This window comes from Balaenoptera borealis (genome assembly GCF_965194805.1).
Source record: "Balaenoptera borealis genome assembly, chromosome: 3".
Taxonomy (NCBI): Eukaryota; Metazoa; Chordata; class Mammalia; order Artiodactyla; family Balaenopteridae; genus Balaenoptera; species Balaenoptera borealis.
Window position 1 is genome coordinate 12716933 of NC_138866.1, and position 25108 is coordinate 12742040.

Sequence of the window (25108 nt, forward strand, 5' to 3'; positions counted from 1 at the left end):
GTCAAAAGTAACTAAAATAAATGTGCTTTTTAGGAACATGTTACAGATGCAGTAAAACTGTAAAAAAACAAAAAAAAAAAGGCAGGGGAATGTGCACTTCTGATTGAGGTTGGTGGTATCTGGGATGGTAGGGGTCGGGGTGTGGAATGGGGCACCGTCTGGTTAGATGTAGGTTCTTGTCGAGGTCCCAGCCTTTGCTGGGGTTGGTGGGTTTGCAGGTGGTTATTACGTTGTGAAAAAAACTAAATGAAAGTGAGTCATGTGTGACTACAGATGAATGTCAGGAGCCAAGGATTATGATGAATAATTAACCCAGTTCTGTGCGTGTCAGGTCCAGCACTCCCCCACTCCCACCCCAACTCGTTTTAGCAAAGGCTGTGATGGCCCAGTATTCGCTGGGCTGGGGCGGAGCCTATGTTCCCGTTGCTGCCCTGCCCTACCCCCCACTCCCTGCTTTTGTCCGGCTCAGGCCTCCGGCCTCCACGGTGCCTGCTGGCTGGAGTGACCTCGGCCGGCTTGTGGCTTTGCTCTCCCTTAACCACTTGCTTCCTATCTGTGTCACACAATCGGTGCCTTGTTATATATGGCCTCACCCACTAATCGGTTCCACATGTGTGTATCTTTCTAACGCGATGGTTATTTCCACAAGGCCAGAGGTCACGTTTTATCTCCTCTTATGTGGCAGGTCACTCCCCTGCTCCTGTTCACGCGCCCCTTCTTCCTTAATAAAGGAGCCCCCAGCCTCCCCTCCAGCTGGGCATGGCCATGCCGCCGAGGGACACGTTAAGTGGCAGTATTGAGCGCTGCTTCTGAGAAGCCTTCCTAAGAGGAGGGGGCAGCGTGCCTTTCTTTCTTCCCCCTTCCTGCTGCCCGGACTGCAGTGCCGCGCCCAGGTCCCTGACACCCTGGGGTGGGGGGAAGGGTCTCGTGGTCTGCTGGTCTTCTGATAGCTTGAACCCTGCGTAAGTCCCTATTTCCATGTCTTTGTGGCTCACAGATGAGTATAATTCTCAGGGATCTAGCATGTAACCACCCCGCCCCCGTGGCTCTGAGCACCATGAGTGCGTAATGATTGCACCCTGAGTCCTGTGGATTAAAAAGGTCAGCAGCACCTTCACTTGGCACCTGGACTCTGAGGAGCTGGCATTGGGTCCCGGGCTCCACTCCCCTGCAGGTGACCTGGGCAGGTCACCTAACTCCTGTGAGCGCCCCTAGATCTGGAAGTTGGGAAGCGTGCCTGCGACAGCGGCCGTCCAGTGCCGCGTGCCCCAGACGCTCACTTGCTCGGAGTGTAATTTTCACGGCCGTCTCCACTGCAGAGTCGTGAACGCCCTCGAGGCCCGCCCCCTGCGGCGGCCTCACTTTCCGGGAATGGCCTTGTGGCTTCCAGGACCCATCTGCCCATGTTGAAGATGCCCCTCCCGGCCTGATGCGTCTGTCCCTCCCTGCTCACTGCGACTCCTCGGCTCTGCGGACATGCGAGATGAGATGAGCTTGCTTTTTCAGATGGGGGACCTTTATTATAGCTTCTGTTTATTTTTTTTTCTTTAGCAAACTGTCTCGGTGGACACAGGGTGAGGGCCACTCTGTGCAGGGGGGCTGGCGGCCACGCTGGTGTGTGGCGAGCGACAGAGGGGGCAGCTTATGCGTGCGTGGAGCTGCAGCCAGAGCCAGGCCTGCCCGGAGCAGTTCTGGACCGTGTCCAGCCACGTTTGGCCTTGCTTTCCTGGGTCTGAGTGGCCAGGGTAGTGGCAGCGTGACCGTTGGCAGAAGAGGCCTTTCCTACCTCGGCAGGCCTGGCGTGTCTGTGGGCCATCAGCCGTGGCCCGAGGCAGCGCCGTGGCTTATCCTGCTGCCACCATCTTACCCCGGGCTCGTGGCCCCAGCTGGGAGGCACAGCACATCCCGCTTTTCTGCATCTTTCCTCTCTGCTCCTGGGGATTTATGATGACCGGTTGCTGGCTTTCCAGCGTTCCTTCTCTCCTTTGCATTCATTCAGGGAACGTGTATTTAGAGCTTGTCCCATGCCCGATGAGAGCCCCGTTCCTGACTCTGCGCTTGATAGTGAGGGTGGTTGACAAATGCCCGTCTCCACCACGAGTCTGAGTTCCAGGCGGGCAGAGATCCCATCTGCTTTCACTCGCCATCACACCCCCAGCTCCTAGTGCACTGCCCGGAGTAGACCCGGGCTTGTTTTCACAAGTAAGTTTATTCCTGTGTCACAGTTCAAGCACCTGCCCCACTGGACACAAGATGGTGTGGACACACTGGAAAGGGTTGGACCAGAGTGAGATGTTCCTCACACATGCCCCCCACCCCATGCCTAACAGAGCCTCCACGTTACTGTGTGCTCACTTAATGTGCAGAGGTGAGCCTTTAACTTTCTTTGGCTTAGCCTGGAAGAGTCCACTTGCTGCAGTGGCAAGGTGGGCACAGACTGTCATCCTGCTCAATTCGGGCTCGGGAACAGCTGGTGAGGGTGCCTGTATTTGCTTGAAGTGTGGGCTCTCAGCTGGCCCTGCGGGAGGCCGGGCAGCTGGCCTGCCTTGTGACCAGGTGCTGGGGCAGGTCTGTGTGCCTTAGTTCTCCTGCCTCTTCTGAAATGTTCTTTAAATCTGGTGGTCCTTACACCCACCTTGCTCACATCTGAAGAAAAGCGTCCCTTTTCTTTTTTTTAGAGAATGAAAGTTAGCAGATGTAAACTAGTATATCAATGTATAGGATGGATAAACAACAAGATCCTACTGTATAGCACAGGGAACTATATTCAGTTATCCTGGGATAAACCATAATGGAAAAGAATATGAAAAAAAAGAACGTTTATATGTGTATAACTGAGTCACTTTGCTGTACAGCAGAGATGAGCACAACATTGTAAATCAACTACAATAAAAATTTTTTTTTAAATAAAGAGGATAAAATTTTTTAAAAAATGAAAGAAAGAAAGGGGGGCTTTTTTTTTTTTTTGGTCCTCAGATCAGAGCCTCATGCAGTAGGGCTCAGTGATCTAACTGTGGGGCACTGTTTCTGCCCCTGTCCTACAGGGTCCACATTCAAGGTCTTCACCTTGTGAACACACACACCGGCCTGGGCCTCGTGGCCCTTCATTAGCTCATCTGACAAATGCCGAGTGAGCCCCTCCTTGTGCCAGGCCCTGGGGGGCAGTGGGGAGGGAGATAGTCCAAGTGACCACCCTGGGGAGCCTGCAGCCTGGTAAGAAGAGTTGGAAAGTGAAGCTGGTTTAGCAGAGGAAGTTCAGGTCGCGGGTTTATAACTAGTGGCAGAGGATTACTGGTCCCTCCCTCACATCCCTTCACAATTTTATACGGTGTTACAGTGCTTATCACGCTGGGTTACACAAGGGTGTGCCACCCGCTTAAGTCCTGGCTCAGGCAGACATCACTAATCAATCATCACACTCTCTGCCTCTAAGCCCAGACCTGGCCTCAGAATCCTTCTTAACACAGCACTCCAGATACTGCTACCAATAACCTGTGCCTGACACCCAGGCTTAAACCCTCTTTATAACCCCTGGTATCATGGTGAGTTACTCGTGTGAGCACTCCTTGTGCCTCCCAAGGCTTCAGAATGGGCTGTCAGACCGTGAGGACCACTGCACTGCTGGCTCTGGTTAGGCTGGGCCACCACCAGTATTGGGCTTAGTGGGACTGCACAGCCTGTTCTAGCCACCTTCCCATTTGCTCTCCCCTCTGCCTGGAAGTCTCTTATTCCACATGTCCACCTGACATGCTCTCTCTCTCCACTTGTGTTTGTTCAACTGTTGATTAATCAGAGGACCCTCTTTGACCACCTGTCTGTAATAGCTTTATTTTCATTCACTCTTGGGTCGTCCTACCCTTAATTTTATTCTTAGCACTTCTTACTTCCTGGCACATCGTATGACCTTTTCATTTACCTCTTTATCTCCCTCATTTACTGTGGCATCCCCAGCAATCAGAAACATTTGATCAAGTGCATCTTGTGTTGGCAAATCCTAGTGGGCCAGGCACACCCCCTGCCAGTTAGGATTAAATGAGGTAATACAAAGTGTGGAGCCCAGGCTCTGCTTTAGCATCGTTCAGAAGAAAGTGTTCTTTGCACTCTAGCAGGGAGAGGGCGTGTTCAGTTGAGACCCTTCCTCCCTGTGGTCAGTTGGTTCAGTTTAGCCAGCAGCTGGCGAGCGTGTCTGCTGCGGGCAGCACATGCAGAGGCCAGGGGTGGGGGAGGATTCAGAAGTGAGCACGCTACGGTGCCTTCCCCCGAAACCCAAGGTTCCCAGTCACCTCGAGTGTGGGGTACACTGCGCTGGGGCTCAGGGGGCACAGATGAAGTGATTATTTCCAGCCAAGGGGTTTGGGCAGGGAAGGAGGCACTGGAGGTGGGTGTAGGGGTGGAGGGGATTGCATCAGGTGCCCACCCCCCCAGCATGGACAGCTGCCTTGAAGTCGATACCATCTGTTGAGATTTTCACTTCCTGCTGAGATGGTAGTTATTACAAACTCGTTTCTTAACCTTTCTCCTCCCCAGTTTTTCAGCTGTGTCCTGAATTGCCCTCCCCCCGTTTCCTGCTATAGAATAAGTTCTTGGTGACAGAATGAAAGAACCTTCCAGAGTTTCTTGCTCTCTGGGTGAAGTCTGACCATTTGTTGCAAACTCCCATGATGACGAGAAGTGACTGGTTTGCAGGATTTGTTTGCTTGTACCACCTGTTTCAGTGGCAGCTTTTTCAGAGGGGCACGCGGGGGCGAGGGGAGCAGTAATATGGTCTCACCTCGCTCCCTTATCCGCCACGGAGACTTCACTGCTCCCTCAGTGCTCCCACAGAACTTGACCCACTTCTCCAGCCTTGACCATTCTCTGAGGCTCAAGTTCTGTTGCTGTGCCCAAGGCAGGGATCACTAATCAACCATGCACACTTTGCCCCTGGAGCCAAGACCTGCGCTTAGAACTCTCAGCCTAGCACCCCGCCAGCCCTTCAGAGTTGAAACCTCTGCCACCCTTCGCAGTAGAAACTGTCATGTGTGTGCTTTTCCTCTTGAGACCAGAGGGAAAAGAGAGAAAGCAAGAGCAAAGAAGGGACATTGAGAGGCTCCTGCTCAACCCCTCCTCCTGCCTGGCCCTAAGCCCCGAGGGATAGAGCAGGAAAGGGGTGTGGTTGAGCCCAGGGGTAGGGAGGATTTCCCTGGGCCTGGGGATCTCCAGGACAAGCCCCTGCACCCCAGTAGCTGTGGCCGTCTCTTTATGGGTTTCACTTTCCAGTCGCTGCAGGCCTCCTGCATGTGTGCACCGCAGGACTGTTCTAAGTTGGGACCCTTGGGGCAGGAGGCAGGCGTGCTTGTTCTCCCTGAGCGTGTCTGGGACAGCACCCATTGGGGGCCTAATTACATGCCAGGCGCTCCTGTGGCTTGGGTGTGATACCCCCCTGCCCAGCCACCTGGCGGGGGTTAAAGCAGTGATAGGCTGGCGGTGGACCTGGCTAGGGGACTCCAGAGCCACTGCTGCCACTGTGGAGATAAGCACAGAGCGGGTGCCAGGCCCCAGCTCCCTGTGCAGGGCTTCTCTTTCTCCATTCTGGGGCTGCAGTGGGTGGGGGTGGGGTGGGGGGAGACACAGGGTGGGAGAGGGTCTTCTGTTACTTCCTTTGCCCTTGTTGCCACCTGGACGGCACCTGCTCTTTGTTTCCATTTTAGCTGAATGCTCCCTCCTCCCGGAAGCCTTCCTGGATTAGTCCTCCTGTGTGCTCCCATCGTCCCCCAGCTCAGATGCCTCACATCTGCTCTGTTAGGGCACCAGGCTTGCCAGCAGGCCCGTCCCCTGCCAGGCTGTGGGCTCCCCCAGGGCAGGGCCCCGCCCCATGCACACACTCACTGCCCCCTCTCGGTTTTGTTGAGCTTGTCTGTCTGTCTGCATTTCCTAGATTTGAGGACAGAGGTCTTGTCTGTGTATTCTGCCACCACCACCTGACCAGCACACCGCCTGACCCCCAGTAGGTGCCCAGGAAATACCATGGTGTAATTAACAGAGTGAACGGCTACCCTTCTGCTCTCCCTGCCCGCCAGCCCCCTGCCCTGGGGCGATGGGCGTTAGGCCTGGCTGACTCGGGCGCAGTGATGCCCCGAGGCCTGCGATGCCCACGCTCTGTGGTGGCAGCGGTGGCCTGGCTTCCCTGCCTGCCTCTCTCTGCCCTCACAGGTCCTGGCAGGCTGCCACCTGCCGCTGATGCGCCCACGCACACTCTGCCCCTCCTGCTCCCCCGTGTCCCCCGGGAGTGAGGGACTGGTGCAGCACCGTCGGGTAGTGGGTAAGGGCTGCCGGCGTGTGCCGCCCGCCCCGGCCCGGCCCTGCCTGCCCTGCCTGCCCTGAGTGGTGGGTGGAGCAGAGTGGGGCACAGTGGCTGCAGAGACGCATGATCCCCAGCGCAGCTGCTTGCTGGGACAGGGGACGGCCGCCCCTCTCCCGCTGAGCTCTTTGGGCGTTCCCAGGGCAGAAGGTGCCAGGAAACCAGCCTAGAGCCGCCACCTGGCTAGGGTGCAGGGGAGCAGGATGGGTCACGTGGACCTGGTGGTGTTGGTGGCTCCACCAGCCCCGCATGACGGGCGTCCCCACCCTGCTGTGACCCCGCACGCTGCGCTCTGGCCTAAAGGTGGTGCCGGCTGTGAGCCCCGTGCCCTCCCTTGCCTGCGCATCAAAAAATGTTAAATTTTGCAAGAAGCCCAAGGAAAGGAACGCTATAGCTGCTGATTTGTAGCTTCAGGATCCCTCACCACCATAAGATAGGGTTCTTTGCGTCAACCCCAAGCACGGACGCTGCTGTTTTGCTGGGAAGAGAGGACAGGGCAGCCCTGAGCCACTCTAGGCATTGAAGTGTGAGGATAGGACCCCCCCTCCCTCCCCATCCTGCCTAAACCTCTAAGTCCTTCTTCTCCCTCCCCCAGATCCCCACTGCAGCCTGGTCGTGGCGTGTAGTGGGCCCTCAGTAGACACTGTTGAATAGAAGTGAGCTCCTTGGGACAGAGGAAAGGAGCCCTAGGGCAGAGCTGAGAAATCCTGGCTTTATAGACCCAAATGGGGATGCTACACCCCTGTGACGTTCCTCTCCAGGCCTCGGTTTCTGTGTTCCGTAGATAATCTATAAGGCTCTACCGGTTTTATTTTTTCTTTTTTTAAATATTTATTTATTTATTTATTTTTGGCTGTGTCGGGTCTTAGTTGCAGCATGTGGGATCTTTCGTTGTGATGTGCGGGCTCAGTAGTTGCGGCGCACAGGCTCCAGAGCATGTGGGCTCTGTAGTTGTGGCGTGTGGGCTTAGTTGCCCCGCGGCATATGGGATCTTAGTTCCCCGACCAGGGATCGAACCTGCGTCCCCTGCATGGGAAGGCAGATTCTTAACCACTGGACCACCAGGGAAACCCCCTCTGCTGGTTTTGAGTGCTGATTCTCACCACCCTCCGCTGTTGGCTGGGGTGGTATGGGTCCAGCTTGCCATCGCCCCCGCTGGCCTTCTGCTTGCTGGTGGCCTCACCGCAGACGTTCTTCCCTAGAGCCCAGCTTTAGCCGCTGGTGACGAGGCTTGTATTTACCATGGAAAGTGGTTCCTGAGACACCATTTATGGGCAGAAGTTCTTCTCAGAGGAGATGAATGTGGTACCCTGCCCGTGCTTCTGGAGCTGCCCCCACCACCTTCCTTGGTCCAGGGGCTCAGCACAGATGCTTCCTGGCATCAGAGCAACCCAAAGGGAGGGTGGCAGGCATTCTCGGGGACATTTGAATTGTCCTCCTGTTCCGTCCCTGTGGGTTTCCCCTGGCTCTTCTGGGACGTGTGGGCACTTGGCTGTTTTCAGAGTTGGCAGCCCTGAGTTAGTAACTGTAAAGATGTGCCAGCACCCTCACCCCACCCTCCCTCTAAAGGAGCCAGACATCCCTTAGAGATGGTCCCCCTCCTGTTACGGATGAGGGTGTGGCTCACAGAGGGACCGTGACTTGCCTGAGGTCACACAGCGAGTAGCTTTGCCCTCACTTGGTGTTTGAGTTTCCAGGTGTTCCTTCCCACACGTCTCTTCCTCCTGGGTCAGCTCAAAGGAAATATTTGTTTTCCTCTCTGGGAACAAAGGCTGGGCTTGGTTTGTTTCTGTGAATGCAGCCACGAGGACAGGCAGTCACCAAGTGTTCAGGGGTAGGGGGTTTTCTGACGATCTGGGAACCACAGATGGCCCGGGTTGGTGGCCTTAAATCGCTGGGTTCTGAGACTCGGTGTGGCCTCATTAGGGGAGCCGGTGCTCCTGGGCTTGTGCGGACCTGAGCTAGTTTCAAGCCCTGGGGACCCCAGGATTAATTGAAACTAGGTGGAACAGATGGGTTGAGTCTATCAGCAGCTTTACGTGACAGTCTCTTAACATAAAAGCACTTCATTACCCACTCATTTCGCCAGGGCTTCCTGCCCCAGTCGGAGGGAACGTGGTGGAAACGAGAGCCCCTCGTCCAGATGGAATCACAAGCACGTGGCCCGTGGGCCCGTCTCTGAACAGGCGGCCGAGGATAAACCATCAGGCTTACGTCTCCACTCAGCAGCTAAATTAAAAAAAATCGTTCTCCTGGCTGTAACATCGCAGAACGTGGGCTGTGTCGCTGCGTTTGGGGGTCAAGTCCCTGTTGCTCTCAGATGGGATAGCATTGTGGGAGGCATGATTGGTTGGGGGTGGAGGCAGCAGGCTGTCACTAGGTATGAGACAAGCGTAACTCTAGAAAGTGCCCCGGTCTGTGGTCTCGGGGAAAGCTCACCAGCCCAGAGCACCCAACCTGGCCCTCGCTCTGCATCCCGCCGTTAAACCCCGTTACCAGCGTTGTGCTGTGGTTCCCTCCGAGTGGAAATGCTAGTGATTCTCGTCCTGACCACTTCACATGATGTTGGGAGGAGGAAAGAGAGGGGACCCTCCCTGTGTTTGGGTGTGTGTTTTTGTTTGGGCCAGGATGTTGTGGAAGGGAGTTCAGGAGCCCCTCTTGGACAAATCGAGGTGGGAGTCCGGAGGAGTGCTAATCGATGGCAGGAGTATAAGCCCCGTGATGTGTGCAGAGACTGCCAGGAATACTACTCCTGACTTTCTAGGTCTGTCCGTGTGAGCGTCTCGGCCTTTCAGAATCCCAGAGGCACCTCACCTGTGTGAACCTTAGCTGTGCGGTTTCTGGAAGAGTTACGGCTGTGGGGTTTGCAGTCTCTCCTCCTCTCTCGGGGCACTGGAATAGACGCTGGGGACATTGGAATACGTGTGGTGCCTTTCCCATCTGAGTCACGTCTGCTGTTTAGGAATTTTAAATTCCCCTTGCTTTGCTTTGTTTGCTCATAAAACTATCACATTTGGGATTTTACAGTTGGAAAGCCTGGCATATTCAAACCAGCATTACAAATTCACTTTGAGATGTTTTGAACTTTGGTTAACATCTACAAGCCGTGAGATCTTCAGGCACATGGTGGCCGATTTGGCTAGGTAAAATAGGAAGTAACTTAACAGGGGAGTAAAGTAACTTGTAGTAGTGGAGCAGAGTAGTTAGTTTTTAGGACTTGGTCCCCTTGTTCATGTGAGAAAGAGAAGACACCACTTCCAAAAAAGAGACTTAAAAAAGAATAAAACCGCACTCAGTATAAATTTTGAGGAATGTTTTCTGATCAGTCTCATTTTGTCAGCTGTCACTTAGCTGCTTTTTGCTGCCTGTGCGTGGGGAGTCACTGGCGAGGCAAAATGTGAAAGTGCAACAGAAGTGGGCGGGTGAAGCATTAGGAGTTGAGGGGAAAGAAAATCATATGTGATTAAGGGCATCAAGGATGGCTTCATGGAGGAGGTGACATTTTTGCTGAACTTCAGAGGATGGATAGGATTCTGACGTGGTGATCGGGGCCAGTGATGTGTGAGGACGAAAGAGCGCCCCAGTGGGAATTGCAGAGTATGTACAGTACACTGTAACCAAAGGTTTGACTTGCTGGCCGCACTTAGCAGCTAATACATTTCCTGGCTCTCTCCTTCACCTGCGGGACTCTAAGCATTCTCCGCAGCCCAGCTTAGAAGCTGCTGCCTCTGAGACGTTTTCCCAGACTTGCCAGAGTTTGGCAGTGCTCCCCGTGCTGTGCTGCCCTGACACCTGTCGTTTTGTGCTGTGACGGTCTACCTCCCTGCCTTTTCCGCCAGCTGAGAGTTCTCAGCTCACAGCTAGGCCGCTCAGTATGTGTTTCTGAGTATCTGAACCCCAGATTTAAAGGTGTGCTGGGTGCGCACTCAAAGCTGTTATTACTTGTGTTACTGATTCTCAGTATTGGATAGGTCTCTGTGTTGCTTGGGCTGTGTGGACTGCACAATTTTGCTGTCTGGACCATCCTGATCTCCTTGGCAACCGTGAGCATCATCTTCTTCCTGGATGCCTCGTGTGGGTGTTTGTCTTAACGTCTCTGGGATCTCCCTCTCATTTCCTCTGTATTAACAACTCCTTTTCAAACTTTCATGGAGGGTCATTCCGTGCACCTAAACTCAAGGCATTTAGCAGCGTTTATTCTTCCTTCCTGGCAAAATGTCGAGCCATAAAATTCATTTGGCAAGAGAAAAGGATTTCTTCCCATTTCGTCGTGATATCATTGTGCTTAATCCAACAATCCCAGTGTTACCAATGGAAACTGAAGATAACCTTTGCCATAGACACACAGAGTGTTTCCACCCTGCAACTTTCCGGGACCTTTCATTTCTTCCACCAGCGGAGAAAGTGACCTTTCTGTTTGAGCATGCACAAAGGTTGACATGAGCCTTGGCACGATTTTAAGCCTTTTCAGTGAGGCCCCTACGTTGCCTCAGGCGGTGGGTGAACTTCTCCGGGATCCCTGAGCCTCCGTTTTCCAGGGACTGGTGCTCTGGGAGCCCACCCCTTCCTGCAGGGCCTCCTGCCTCAGGTCCCAGCGCAGGGCCCAGGGCTGTAAGCCAGCCTCTGCCCTCATCCCTCAGTTCTCCTGGCTGGCATCTCTTCTTCCCGGCCGATGGAGGCTTTGCAATTTCTGATGGAGGATGCTGGAATACAGTTTGATTGGGGGGTTAGGGGGCGGTGATTAAAAGAACCAATAATCCACAGCATTTTTCATGTTGGATACGTTGTGAATTGTCTCAGGAGAAGGGCTTTTTTTTTTTTTTTTTTTTTAGTGGATCTGTCATGTTCACGGTTCAATATCTGGTAAATAGATGCTGCTGACATTCTTTGTGGGAAGCCATGCCACAGGGTTAAAATAATTTAAGGTGTTAGAACCACATTACAGAATCTTCTTTAAATGTTGGGAAAGCTTGCTCTTGTCCTGATCACTCTAATAGAGAGAGTTCTGTCATTTTAGTATATTTCCTTTGAGGGTTTCTTCTTTTTTAGCATATCTTTAATTTTCTACATTCAATTAGGTATCCTTTTATTCACTTAAGCATTTTTTGCCCTCTTCCTAACTGAGATAGCGGCCATATCTTCCATTACCTAACCATTTCCCAGTGTCAGTTTGTGGCACAAGTACTAAAGTGCTGCTTCCTTACCACACACCCCGTTATACTTGGATTTGTATTTTGAAGGTGGGTGTTTTAGAGCCTCCATTTAATATTCTGCTGTTGACAGTTTTGTGGCGAAGTAGACAGCTTGCTAAGAGTTTGGGGTACACACACTTATTCTCAGAGGTAAGTTGAGGGGGTCAGTTTTGGGGGGGGCCGGAGCTGAGTCCTCCCGTTCCAACCAAGGGAGGAGGTCCTGGAGAAAGCACGGCTTATCTGAGGGCTTCCAGGACGTTTACTGCCATGGCTCAGTGGGTGCTCTATTTATAAGTTCTGGATAGAGACTGGCTAGAAAGGAATTTGGAGGCCCATCTCCCACAGGAACTGAACAATTTGATGGAGGCAGCTGGGCGACACGCAGAAAATGAGCTTCACCTGCAAGCCCCGGGAACCACAGGTCACCTCCGGCCCGAGGGACAGACCAGGTGGAATGAGGCGTCCAGGCTTGTCCTGGGGTCCCTCCCAGCTCCCGCTCTGCGGCCCCCAGCCTCTGCCTTCCCTCCCCCTGTCCCCCTGCCTCTCCCAGAGCCCCACCTCCAGAGGGCAGTGACGGAGCCCCCAGATCTTGTTATCTCAGGACTTAGCACCACTGACACCCATAACGTGCAGGCACTCGGGAAACCTCGAAGCTTCCTTGGGAGGAGTGAGCTTTGAGGGAGTTTGGGAGGGAAGGAACATTTAGGCTGGAGCGCTGGCCTGTGTGAAGGCTGGTGACAGGAGGGATGACGAGGGCCCAGGTGACGCCCAGAGCCAGCTGGGAATCGCAGCCTGGGCCCCATATTGGGTTCTGACACGTGGGGAGCCGTGCTCACCGGCAGGGACGAGCGTTTGGTGTCGTGGGTTCAGTGAAGCCACGCGCCTGGGTGCTGGTCTCGTTTACTCTGGGGGGGATGGGAGGTCCCACCACCACCAAGGCCACTTGCTTAGTTGTAATCACGTGTGAGTTCTGCGCATGGCCTGGTGCCTCTGGAATCTGCTCTCCCCCTCCTGCATCATCCTTCCTGCCACTAGCAGAGCTCTGTCACCTGTGAAGCCTGGACTGGGGCACCCCCTCCCGTGTCCCGGATTTTCCCCACTGGGTACATTTGTACTTGTCATGAGAGGATTCTAATAGGAAGGGAGCGTCTTCCTTCCACTCGGCTTCCTGGTTCTGTTCTGAGAGCTTCTCTCCACCCGTGACCCCTGGGAGCCAGTGCCATGGCCTCGAGACGGCCCCTCGGCACTCCCTGTTTCCCCCCCAGGTTGCCTCTGGAGGGTCCAGATCAGGAAGCTGTCAATCAGGGCAAGCTGTCAATCCGAGGGCAATCTCTGGGCTTATTGACACTGTGTGCGAAACCAGATGCAGCCCCTGGGACCCCCAGCTGGGGTGCCAGACGCTTCCTGGAGAGTGTCCTGCCCGTCCCATCCCTTCCCCAGGTGTAAGGGCCTTCTTTGTGTCAGGACAGCCCTGGGAGGAACTTCAGAGTTGATAAGATCCTAAATTTTAGATTTGCAGCCTGGGTGGGGTCGGGTGGGTTCTTTCCCCTTGTACTTACAAAGCGCTTTCTAGCCCCGGCCCCCTTGCTACATGAGAATCCAAGTACCACCACCCTGCTCTGACCTACTTTTGTGACTTTTCTTTTAGTTTGTTTAAAGTGGTTAGCAACGAGGTCCCTCCAGGATGCAGTTAGTGCAGTTTCGTTTATGAAAAGGAAAATCTGGGGTTTCCCCGGCATCTTATACTAGGATCTCAGAACAAACCTAAAGCAGGTGCACGGAGGAGAGGGGATGGGGGTACAAAATCTGCTCTGGATCTCGGTGCTTAAACCCATCCCCTGCCCTGCTCCTCCTCCTCCGCAGCCCAGTTCTCTGTGGAGGGCAGGGGTCTCTGGGAAGGCTGCACCCCAAGCCTGACTCTTCCCTCCTGCCATCAGGCCGCAAGGATGGGATGAGACAAGAGGCCGCAAGGCTCGTGTGTGCTCTCATCCCTCATCCTGGCCTCGGGATGTGACAGTGTCCTTCGTTTCTGCCTTTGCAAAGGCCCGGGTGGCACCAGGAAGGCTTGTTGGCAAATTTGGGGGCTACTCAGAGCACACCTTGGGGCCTGTGCTCTCCATCCTCGCTCCGTCCTCACTCCCGCAGCCAGCCGGGGTGTGACCAGTGCCCGCCGAGCCGGCCGGTGTGTCAGCTGCGGTCTCCACAGTGGCTTTCTGTTCTGCGTACCAGGCAGGAGGGTCCACTCGTCAGCAGCCTCCTCACGTCCCCACTAGCCGGAGGGCCTGGCCTGTCGCCCTGGAGGCCCCGCCGCCCTGAGGGGACGCATTTGCTCAGCTTTCCTCAGGGAGTCCCCTTGTCACCAGTGTTGCAGAGCACGGCAGCCACTAGCATGTCACATGTGGCTGGCGGGGCCTCCAGATGTGGCTGGTGTGACTGAGGAAGTGAATTTCTAATTTATTTAGATTTAAAAGCTGATACTGGATTCAGTTGCTGGAAAATTTTTAAGTGTGTTTGGAACAACTTTGGTATGCGACTCTGCTTATTCAGATCATGTTTCCAATGACAGTTTAGCATCTGAATTGCGATGTGCTGTGAGTGTAAACTACACACTGGATTTCAAAGACTTAGTGTGAAAAAAGGATGTGAAGTATCTCATTCATGGTTTTATGCTGATTATGTGGTGAAACAATATTTTGGAAATGTTGGTTTAATTAAAGTATATTATTTGTATGTTGTCACTTGTTTCTTTTTACTTTTTTAAGGTGACTGCTAGAACATTTGAAATTAATGTGTTTCATGTTGTATTTCTGCCGGCCAGCTCTGACCTTGGCACTCAAACCTCTGAGCCTGTTTTTGCTGGAAATGTGATTGGTGGTCCTTTGGGGGGAGCAGTTAAGGTCTTGGGAGTATCTTTGGCCCCCAAATTTTGGATTAACTTTTGGGAGGCCCATGATGTTTTGAGAGGAACACATCAATGAAAAAAAAATTTAAAAAACATATTTTTTTTGTTTTTATTAAACATAAAAACATATTTTTATGTTTAATAAAACATTACTTCTTAATTGTGCAAGTGTTACATATTTCTTGTGGGAAAATTGGAAAATACTGATTAGACGAAATTAACCATCCAGTTTTGGAAGGAGAATACATGGATTTTCCAGCAATGTTTTCTAGCAGTGTTTCCAGCAGTCTTTTGCTTAGGTAATCATTAGCATAAAAATACCACTTTGCATTATTGCAGAGACCTTCAAGTTGATTTCACATTCTGTATCTCCTTCATAAACGTGTGCACCCTTCTTCAGGCACCCTGATAAATAGGGCTGGTGCTCCAGGCAGTTGGACCATGGCAGAGGAAACCAGCCAAGACTTCAAAGGGGGCTGTAGCTGGTTGGACACTGATAAGAAGGAAATCATCTAGAAGTTGGGCCGAGCACTTGAGTTTAGTGTTGAGGCTGGATAGGGACTCCATGACAGAATGGACCCATCTGGTTGGGAGTCCTTCCTTGTGCTGGAAGTGGATTTACCTGATTTTACTCACAGTGTGTGTTTTGCCCCCAGGCAGGGACTGTGGAATCCTTTGGTGAGCTCATTCAATTGAGAAACAGTTTTTTCCGAGTCCACTTTTCCAAGCCCTGAAGGAGAGCTGAAGCTGTAAGACAACTCAGACTCTGTCCAGCACTGAGACTTGTTTGAGAAAACATTGGCCACCTCTGATGCGGTGACACGTGACCTCAGATAGTACAGAAAGACATCCTCCAACACTGAGTGCAGAGGGGCCCAGTGTGTTTGGGAGTGGGGTACTCCTCCTGGTTTAGCATCCCCTCCCCTCAATTTCTGGTGTGGCAGGAGCCATGGAAAGATAATAAGGAGGGTGGCTCAAATCATTTTGTACATTCTGTGAAGGTGTTGGCCTCTCCAGGCGTGCTTGCCTAGGCCACCGTTCTCAGGATTCAGAGAGCTCTGAGGTGTCCAGCTGGGCCCTGTGGGATTAGCCGACTGTGTTAATTGTCCCCTTTTTCTTCATCAGTGCTGGTTGGCAGTGTACTGAGTACAGAGATTCATCACGTCATCAGTAGAGCGACTGCTGGAAAAACAGTCGTGTCTCAATGGAGACATTTTTTTTAAAGGCATAAGAGGAGCTTTGTTGGTCACGAGTTTCTATAGTGACCACTTTTGTAAGACCAAGAATACTTACGAATCCTACTACCTTGCTTGTCTTCTGTAAAATCAGATTTTTTTATCTTCCGATTTGTGAAAAGCAAGGCACATCTGGGCAGGGAAGACCAACGTGCCCTGAGAATTGCTCTGGGAAGCATGAGTGGTGAGTCAGCACCCTCCAAGGAGAACTTTGTTAGCCATCCCTACCCCAAGGGGACATGGCCGATGGCTGGTGCCTGGGCCTTCTTTCAGAGGCCCTTGGTGTGAGGGCAGAAGGCATCTCACTTCCTGTGTGCCCCCTCTCTGACGGGCACAGAGTAGCTGTGATTTATCCCTCCCCCAGGGAAGTCACTGCTGAAAAGAGAGAAGTCTCACTTACAGCCTGTACCAAAGACCTGCTGAATGCTAGGATCCCGAATCGTCAGCTTGTAAAGACGCAGTAGCATCCCTTTAAACTTTATTCTGTATTTTTTAATTGCACAAGCAAACCATACCGTAAAAATAAAGACATCTTTTAAAAAGAAACTCCTAATCCTGCTAATCTAGCATCTGATATATCTTCTTTTCCCCAAAGTCTCTGTACACACGCAGACCTAATTTTTATTTGGTAATAATCAAGGCGGAAGCACAGTTAGCTTTTTTGACTTTTCATTTATTGGTATCTTAACTATTCTTTCCTGTTATATAGAGTTTTCATAGTTACTGTTTAATGGTTGGCACACTCATCCAGCAACTTGGTAAACTGTAATTGTCTTAATCAGTCTTTATTTTGTTTTCTGTTCTTAATGGTATCCTTTCCCCTTTGTTTCTGTAGGAAGTTCTCCAGCAGCTGATCGTAATGAATTTGCCCAATGTCTTGATGATTGGCAAAGACCCGCTGTCTGGTGAGTGAAAGCCACCGCCCGACACACCACACCACCCCCTGTAGAGCCTGGGCAGTGCCATCGGCCCTGGGCAGCTGTCAGAGGCAGAGCTCTGGCTGCCAGCTTGGAGCCAGCACAGTGAAAGCACGTGATCATTCGGGTGTGATTGTAAAGGGTGGGTTTATTACCCTGAGGCATCACGCCAAGAGCACATTTCTTCCTTAAGAATATATCCTCTGACCCCTGGGATTCGAGCACAGAGGCAGGCGAGGCCTCGGGCTTAGGGGCCCGAGTTGTATGGTGGACCCCCAGGGGTCTCTCCTCACACCATCATGGGGTGTGGTCTCTATTGGCAGGAAAGAATCTTTGGAGGGAGCTAATGTCCCTTCCGCTGGGATCCTGTGCTGCTTTATTCCCCTCATGGTAGATCTCACCGGGACATCCTGTCGTGTGTCTGTTTTCACGTCTCCCTCTGGTCTCTGAGGCCCGAGTGGGCAAGGTTCTAAGTCCTAGTCTTGGACACTCGGTGTGACTTTGAAAGACTGAAATGTCCTCCTGGACACCTTCCAGAGAGCCAGAGTTTAGTTCATACCTGACAGTTAAGACACTGGGTTGGTTAAACAGGGTGATAGATTTCCTCCCCTCCACATTTGTGTGCGTACACCTGTACCCATGGCTCATGGATGAAAGCTTGCAGGCCCCAGGGACAGATGTGCTTGCTGACTGGAACTTCCCTGGTTCCCGTGGAGACCTTGTTAGCCTCCTGGACTAGGTGTGGAGTCAAGGAACGCAGGAAGGATCCCCCACATTAGAGGCTTTGCAGAAGGAACTGAAGCTTCCCTCTGTCGGTACCTCCTCGCCCTGCTCTCCCTGGAGTCTGGCTGTCCTTGCTCCTGTCCACGTGAGCTCAGTTGGCTGGAGAGCAAAGCAGAAGTGTACCAAGTGACCCGTCGAGGACGTTTCTCATAGAGGAGCCCTGGCCCTGAGAGAAGCAGCAGCTTCTGGGGCCACCGGGCTGAGGGCAGCTGAGCATTTAATCACTTTGTTCGTGGAGGCGGGCCTCCTGGGTCCTCCTGGGCCCCACTTCCCTTTTTCTCTACGGGAGCCAAAGGAAGGGAGTTCCTTGACCTCCTGTTCGTCTTCGGCGCCGCTGACCCGTGAGCACCCCCAGCCTCACACATTGGCTCTGCAGAGCGCACCCAGGCCCACCTGGTGGCCCCTGGCAGTGAACACCCTGCCCCACTTGGTACTTTAATAACAGGGAGCCCTTGGTTCACGCCACCCCCAGCTCTGCCTTAGGGCCATTTGTTTACTGGCTTTATTTCATGGTTCCCCCAGGTAGAGGACGCCAGATGCCGCCCTGGGCTCCAGGGACAGTTGGGACTCTTGTGTTTCTGCAGGAACATCAGGGAAGTGAGGGCCTGTTTTGCCGAGCAGAACTGTGCTGCTTGTCCTGACTTATCTGAGGGGCTGATCTTAGAAGAGAGATGCCCGGAGAGGTTGGTGGTTCAGGCTTAGTTCTACTATTCCATCTGCTCTAGGGACAGCATCGTAAGATGAGGAGAGGAAAGCAGCGGAGCAGGAGAGAAGGATACTCCCTGCTTGAGCCTTTGGTGAGCCTACTGTGTGCTGGGCATTGGACACGTGTTTAAAGATGGAAAGGAAAATGCGCTTCTGGGGTGTGACCGTGCCATCCCGTTTATAGATGAGAGAACGGCAGCTCACAGAGTTGAAGTGGCAAGCCCTCAGTCACTTAGCCCGTGAGCAGAGGGGCCGATTGGGAATTTGCTCCATCCAACCCACGAGCCCGAGCTCCTGTCCGTATCACACACAGACAGGTGTTAGCTTGAGCTGTAGGCGATTGCCAGTGTTCAACCATTTGACCTACAAAAATGACGGCGGCATATGATTCAATCTAACACTAACCACGTCCTCCTCCCCCACCCAGGCAGCCTGTCACCCCATCACCCCATCATACTGCATGGCTTGCCACCTTCCCGTTGTCAGTGCCCCCCACCACCTGCTGCCATTTGGAAGCCTGCCCTCTGGGCGCCCCTTCTCCGGCAGGCACCTCCACTCGCCAGAACCCTGGCTCCAGCCCTCCCCCTAGCTGAGTCTCTGTTCTGGCCCCTTTCAACCACATGGGGCCAAGAGACTGTCCACATGCAAGGAACCCAGGTCGCACCTCGGGTCTGGCGCTGGACAGAAACACCTGCAGAGATGTGGACGCTGATTTTTTTTTTAATAGCTTTATTAATGTATAATTTGCATACCATGAAATTCACTTATTTTAAGTATACAATTTAGTGATTTTTTTTCATAAATGGACAGAGTTGTGCAACCTTCCCCAACAATCCAGTTTTAGAACACTGTGGGGAAGCCGCTTTTAAGGTGACAGGTGAATTGCCTGCCCTCTGGTCCCCAGCACTGTATAGAATCAGTGCACATCAATTGAAGAGGTTCTGGCCCCAGTTCTGATGGAGAAGTTGGAGAGATGAGATCGGGAGCCCTGGGAAAGTTAAGGACGAGAATCCCAACCGCTGCAGCAAGCTCAGAAGGCCCCTGGCAGGCAGGGCCTGACTGACAGCAGCTTCTGCGGGCTCTGCTGAGAGGGGAGGGGCTGCCTCCCCTGAAGTCAGGGCTGGAGGGGTGAGAGCTGGGCGCACGCATGGGTAGGTTTTGACAGGAGTGTCGGGGGGGCTCTGAGAGCAGAGGAGGTTGGCAGGAGAGGTGCACCAGCGAGAAGACACAAACATGAGTGCCAGAGACATATTTGTGGAATAGTGTTTTCTGTTTTAAATTTTAAAAATAGATGCGTGAAGCATTTGGGGTTTCTTTTAAAATAAAGAACAAAGTTGGTTTCTTTCTTGTGGGGCGGCTTTTTTTTACGAATTCTGCCACATGGCTCAGGAGCATGCCTGTGCTCTTTTTGGCTGATGTTGACACTGTACTGTTATTTATAACGTTTCAGTTTTCTGTTATTTTTTGTTTTTGGTAAATGCATCTCAGTGGAGCCAGGGCAGGGGCAGGACAGATCCCAGCAGAACATCTAGTCAAAACACACACACACACACACACACACACACACACACACACACTCACTCACTCACTCACTCACTCACTCACTCACTCTAAATGATCCCAAGACACCAAGCATTTATCCCCCTTCCTCTGACCTAAAAAAGGAAGCTGTCATGACTAAATACTATTAGACGATTTTTCTATATGTCTATCATCCTGCACCCATCAGACAAAAGGATGTTCTCTTTTTTCCTACCCTGGGTGGGATTCAAGGATGGTTTAATGAATGTGAGAAAACACTTCATGTACTTTAAAAATCTGTCCTCAATGTCTGCCCTCCTGGCCCCCAATCCCCATTCTCTTATTTCCTGTTTGTACCTCGAATGACCTCTGGATTTCCTCTCTGATTGTGCGTGATTTTATAATCATCTCCCTGGATACCCGTCCGCGGGGAAGTGTCTGTCCAGCGCCTCGTTACTGTAGACGCCGCTTCTTGGAGCCTGGCCTGGGGTCCTGCAGGACCCTGCTCTAACCCTCCCTCACGTCCATACAGTGGCGTGTAGCAGAAAAGCCTTCCCCGGTGGCTGGGCCGTGTGTGGACCCCAAGGACTGGATGTTGTAGGGTGTCCTTTATCTTGTTTCCAGTTGGCCAAAACGTATCCTTCTCTCCTACCCCACACCCATTCCTCAGGCAGTGCCCTGGCTTTAATTTCCAAACAGCTGAGCTCTTCTCTCCTCCTGCCCCGCTGCCCACCGGTTCCAGCCACCACCATCCTCCTGGCTAGCACCGGAGTGGCCTTCTGTCTGCCTGCCTCTCTACCTTTGCCCCGTGCTGTCTGTTGCTGTCTGTTCTCAACACAGCGGCCGCTCCTGTTAGAAAGTTAGATTATGTCACTTTTCTCCCTGTGCTGTGCACCGGCTGTTCCCTCTGCCTGGAATGCTTTTCCCAGATTCTCACAGGAACAGATCCTTCCAGTCTTTGCTTGAATATCACCTTCTCAGTGCAGCCCATCCTGATGACCTCCCTGGTTGCAGCTGCATCCCTCCCTCCTCCTCAGGACTCCCAGCCCTCTTATCCTGCTCTGCCTTCCCTTTCTTCATAACACTTAACGCCCTCCAGTATACGCTCTCATTTACTTATTTTTCCATGTCTGTTGCACTGCTTATTTTTCCCCCTCTAGGATGTCATCTGTCATGAGGGCAGGAATCTTGGGGGTTTTTGTTGTTGTTGCCAATGTCTTCTAAGTGTCTAGAGCAGTGCCTGGCACATAGTAGGTGCTGAATAAACAGAGCATAAGTGCTGGAGACCCACTTTGTCGTTTCTCTCTCCTGTCCCCACTTCCCTCTTCCATCAAGCTAGTGATCCTTACAAATGTTAACCACATGCTCTCACAGATACAACGGTCAAGTGTCCGTGGTCAGGGTCAAGTGAGAGTCGACCTCTGCCCAACACCATGCGTGTGGCTGCCCTAGGCCGGTAATGATGCACTGAAAACTGCCTGCACCCCCGTCTTGCCAGCTGTGCATCCATTAAACATATTTACATGGCTTATCGAAGAGCGTATTCTACATGAGAACCAAGAGATCACAATGTCGGCGGCATCTCTAAAATGAGGGAAGGCGTTGGCCAGAACTTCAGGCTCTGGTTTCTCAGCAGCCAGGCCTGTCACTGTGCCACACACACGAAAAAGACTAGATTTGTCTGACAGGAAGCCAGGGTGTTAGCAAATTAATTTCTGCAATGAATCATAGAGCAATCATGCTGGAAGAGAGCACTGTGTTTTCTTCCAAGGTTTGTATCCAAGTGCAGTAGTGGTTTTCAGACTTGTGAATTGCTGATCACTCCTAAGCTGTTTAGAATGGAAAGGGTGGAGCCATGTAGGTGCAGAAACCCAGCCCAGAGAGGGGAGGGAACTCATTCAGAGGCACACAGCATGGTGGTCCCATAGGTAAAAGATGTATTTGTTACCGTAAGTTACGCAGATGGTTAGGTATGTGGACGGTCAGCCACTGGTTCCAAGCAGGAGGACCAGCCACTGTCATTATTCTGCCTGGTGTCTCTTGAGTTCTAAATGCCAGGCAAGATTCCCGGGTCCAAGGAGGTGCTGATCCCGTATTTGCACCCTACAGGGTCATGTCTGTGAACACAGCTGGAACCTTTGAGGATAGCCTCCCATTAATTGCTGTTCGGTGATCTGGTCCTCGTCCTCAGTTTTTTCTCTCGTGACGGTTACAGAAGGGGCTTCCAGGGACAGAGAGAGCACCTTGAGGAGTCTGAGATCCTGTGCCCCCAGATTCTGTAAACATCCTTCACAGCTCTTGCAGACCTCCGTTCTCCTGCTGCTCTGGCCAAAGAAACCAGAAGGCCAATTTCTGACCCTCCCAAATAGAAGACGGGAACGCGCTTGCGTCCCTCCTCCTCACAGAGGAGCTCAGCCCAAGCCCCTCTCCAGCTTTCTCTGTCAGATGCCCGCCATGGGTCCAGTGGCCATGGAGACGAATAGGCTGTCTCTGTTCAAGGAGCCCCCAGTCTGCGTTGGGGCAGGAGGGGAGGAAAGTGTCCATGACTAGCCTGTTGCAGGGCGAGAAGTGGTGCGAGCATGCGTCCCACAGAGTGCAAGGCGGGCAATCAGTTCTGCCTGGGCAGGTCAGGAAGACTTCCTGGAGGAGGCGGTATGTGGCAGAGCCTCGAAGAACCCTCGACAGAGCAGCAGAGGGAGGTGTCCAGGTGTGACAAGTTCAGAGGAGTGGAAGTGTGCTGGCAGTCCCATGAGGAGCGGCAAGCTCAGGGCACAGGGAGTAAGTCTCTGTCACAGCTGAAGTTTAGGTTTCAAAGGCCAGCGGGAAACGGAACTCCTGAAACTCCTTGGAATTTAATATTTAACCCTCTAGGATTTACTTGCTCTCCTATCAAGGGCGTCCTTGATGTGCTTCTCGGATCCCATGGAAACCTTCCCTCACTGCACCGCTCTACCTTTTGATGACGAGCTGGAACCCCTGAGGGCCAGTGCACCCAGGGGCTGGCTCACCTCCAACCCCAGTGACCGGAGAGAGGCCTCCAAGTCTGGTTTATTACAGTCTTCCTGCCGCTGAGATTGTTCTTTTAGAAAGCGGGCGGGCTGCCTTCCCTCCCCTGCCACCTTCCTGTGGCTCTGCCCGCCCCAGTGCCCTGCTTGCCAAGTGACGTGGTGGGTTGAGGGTCTGCCATTAGGTGTTAATGAGCGATTCTTGAGTTCTTTTTCCCAACCTTAAGCTATTTTTTCATTTCTCCTGAATTCTGATCATGTTTGTATATATATATAAAACTTTCGTGTTTGCAGAAACCTTAGGTCCTTTAAATGAGGAGGGAAGAAGTAAGTAAATAAAGAAAAGCTAATCTTGCAGGCATTCGATCCTCTTCATGCTTCCTGTTTTCTCCTGGAGGGAGCAGGTTCAGAAAAGCACCCACACGCGATTTCACATGGCATGGCTTGCGGCCTGCTTCTTTGCTTCTGTGCGGCCTGCTGGATTGAGAAATGAATTCTCCGGTCCATGTAGCGCGCAGGGGGTTGCTGGGCCCTTGAGCTGAGTGCCAGCACTTAGCTTTTCTAGGAACGTGAAAAGCTTGGTTAGCAGCAAGCACAGCAATCGTTAGCGCGTGGCCAGATGCCAGCCCTCGGAGCAGCCGCGGGACCTGCCTGGAAACCAGACTCTGTTTGGTCACCTCCTGGTGATGGGCTGTACACAGAGAGGGGCCGCCCCGGCTGCGTGACCGTGCATGGCGTCCAGCGGGACTGCTCTCTGTGGCCGTGGCTGTCCGAGGAGGAGGGACGAGCTCTTACTTGTCAAAGGTCTCTGTGTTCACCGATAATATTGGGGCTTCGCGTTTTCTGCCTGGTGCCTGGGAGGGACCCTTTCTCAGATCACCTCCAGCCTCTGCCACCGTCTCACCTGCAGCCGGTGCAGACTCTGGGTCGCAAGCTGCGTTCTTGTGGTTTGCTGCTCCTTTTCTGATCTTCAGTCGTTTGGTGCTAGGGAATGAATTAGTTCTCAGCTTCTGCGGCCTAGGCAGGCTGGGCTAAGGCGTCCTGTCTGATGATGGCGCTGTCTGAGGGGCTTGACGTAGCTGTTGAAGTCGCTGTCTGGGAGGGGCTGCCTTGCGGCGTCTGGGCAGAGGTTCTCGTTACCCACACGGGGTGGTGTGAGGGATCCCCGCGGGGGGGGCAGGCGTGGGGGGGTGAGGGAGAGACGGTGGGATAACGGGGCCGGGGGTCCGGGTACGCTCTGGAGCCACCCACACCATTTCCAACAGACGTGTGGCTTCGTGCCTGCGAAGTCCACATGTGATAAACGTTTGTTGAATGACTAATAAATGGGGGAGCGCCTGGTGGGGGTCACACGTGTAACGTTCTAGGTGTAAGCAGTCTAAGTGAGGGTTTCCTAGGAGTCGCTCTCCAGGCTGTGAGGTGCTTGCCTCCCATCCCATGACCTGGGACGGGTATTATTATGGAGGGTCCCTAAGTGCCCACCCGCGAGGAATTACCGTCCACACTGTTCCTCATGGAACCCAAGGTAACCGTGTCAAAATAATAACAGCTCTTCTCAGTGTAAGCAGAGCCCCCAGGAGGGCCCATAGAACTGTGCCCGTGCGGGTGAGTCTTCAGATGTCATTATGCATTGAGGAGAAACAGGGTCACGTTCAGTGCAGTGCTATCTTCAAATCAGTGAGACAGCCCCATAATCATCCTTATGAAATGACTGGTTTTTAACTAAGAAACCAGGGAAAGCACAGTGAGTGGTTGACTCCAGCACATAAGTCAGAGGAGAGCAGAATGTAGAATTACTAAGAAAAAAAAAAAAATACACACACAGAGACACGCATATCTCCATCTCAACAAGAATGGAAACTGAAAACGTTCTCTTTGTTTTTCTCCCTGGGACACGATGCTAACAGTTACTGTCAGTCACTCAATCAGCAGACGCTGGCTAGAGACCTGCCCTGTGGCACGGGGATCAGACGCTAAACCAGAGGGAGCCCTGCTCTGGAAGGAAATGTAAATAAATAATGGCAGTTTCAGGGAGGGGGATGGTAGCGAGTTAGGAGAGAGCAGGTGGTGACCAAATCTCAGTTCTGTGGCTCGGCTTGTCTGAGCCTCCTCTTGTTTGTAACATGGAGCTAATACTGGCCTTTGGGGATTGCTCTGGGGATTAAGTCAAATGATAGCATGTTATATGAAAGTGCTGTAATGGACTGTAGACGTGAAGGGCACTTGGGGAGGGCAGGATTAACTCCAGTGGGTCAGTCCTTCCAGGCTGAGAGGGTTAAACCCTCACCCTGGCTGGTGACTCACGGATCCAGCACCTCTGGGGTTGTGGTCTTCCTGGAAAGGGCTGTTTGCCTTCCTTTGTCTAAATCCCCACCTTGACCACCCCAGTGATCACTTATACACAAGATTGATTTTCCGTATCCAGAGAATGTATGAACATTCAAATGACTGCGTCTTAGAGAATCAAAGAGTAGAGCCAAAAGGACCCCACTGATTGTGTAGCAGGCA

At 52.5% G+C, this 25108-nt stretch overlaps 1 protein-coding gene across 14 annotated transcripts in view; it reads left to right on the forward strand.

The window, feature by feature from the left end:
- The window catches only part of CCDC88C (coiled-coil domain containing 88C), a 124992-nt gene that overhangs the window by 35108 nt on the left and 64776 nt on the right, over window positions 1-25108 (forward strand). For 11 of the 14 annotated variants that reach the window (XR_014242408.1, XR_014242409.1, XM_082384452.1 and 8 more), the window contains exon 4: window positions 16505-16574. Coding sequence is in view for 9 of the 14 variants with exons in the window: in XM_082384452.1 (XP_082240578.1) it covers window positions 16505-16574 (70 nt within the window). In the remaining 5 variants the exon portion in view is untranslated. Of the gene's footprint in view, window positions 1-16504; window positions 16575-18147; window positions 18167-23887; window positions 24608-25108 lie in introns of those variants that run through there. The other 3 variants (XM_082384461.1, XM_082384459.1, XM_082384460.1) reach the window with 3 other exon arrangements.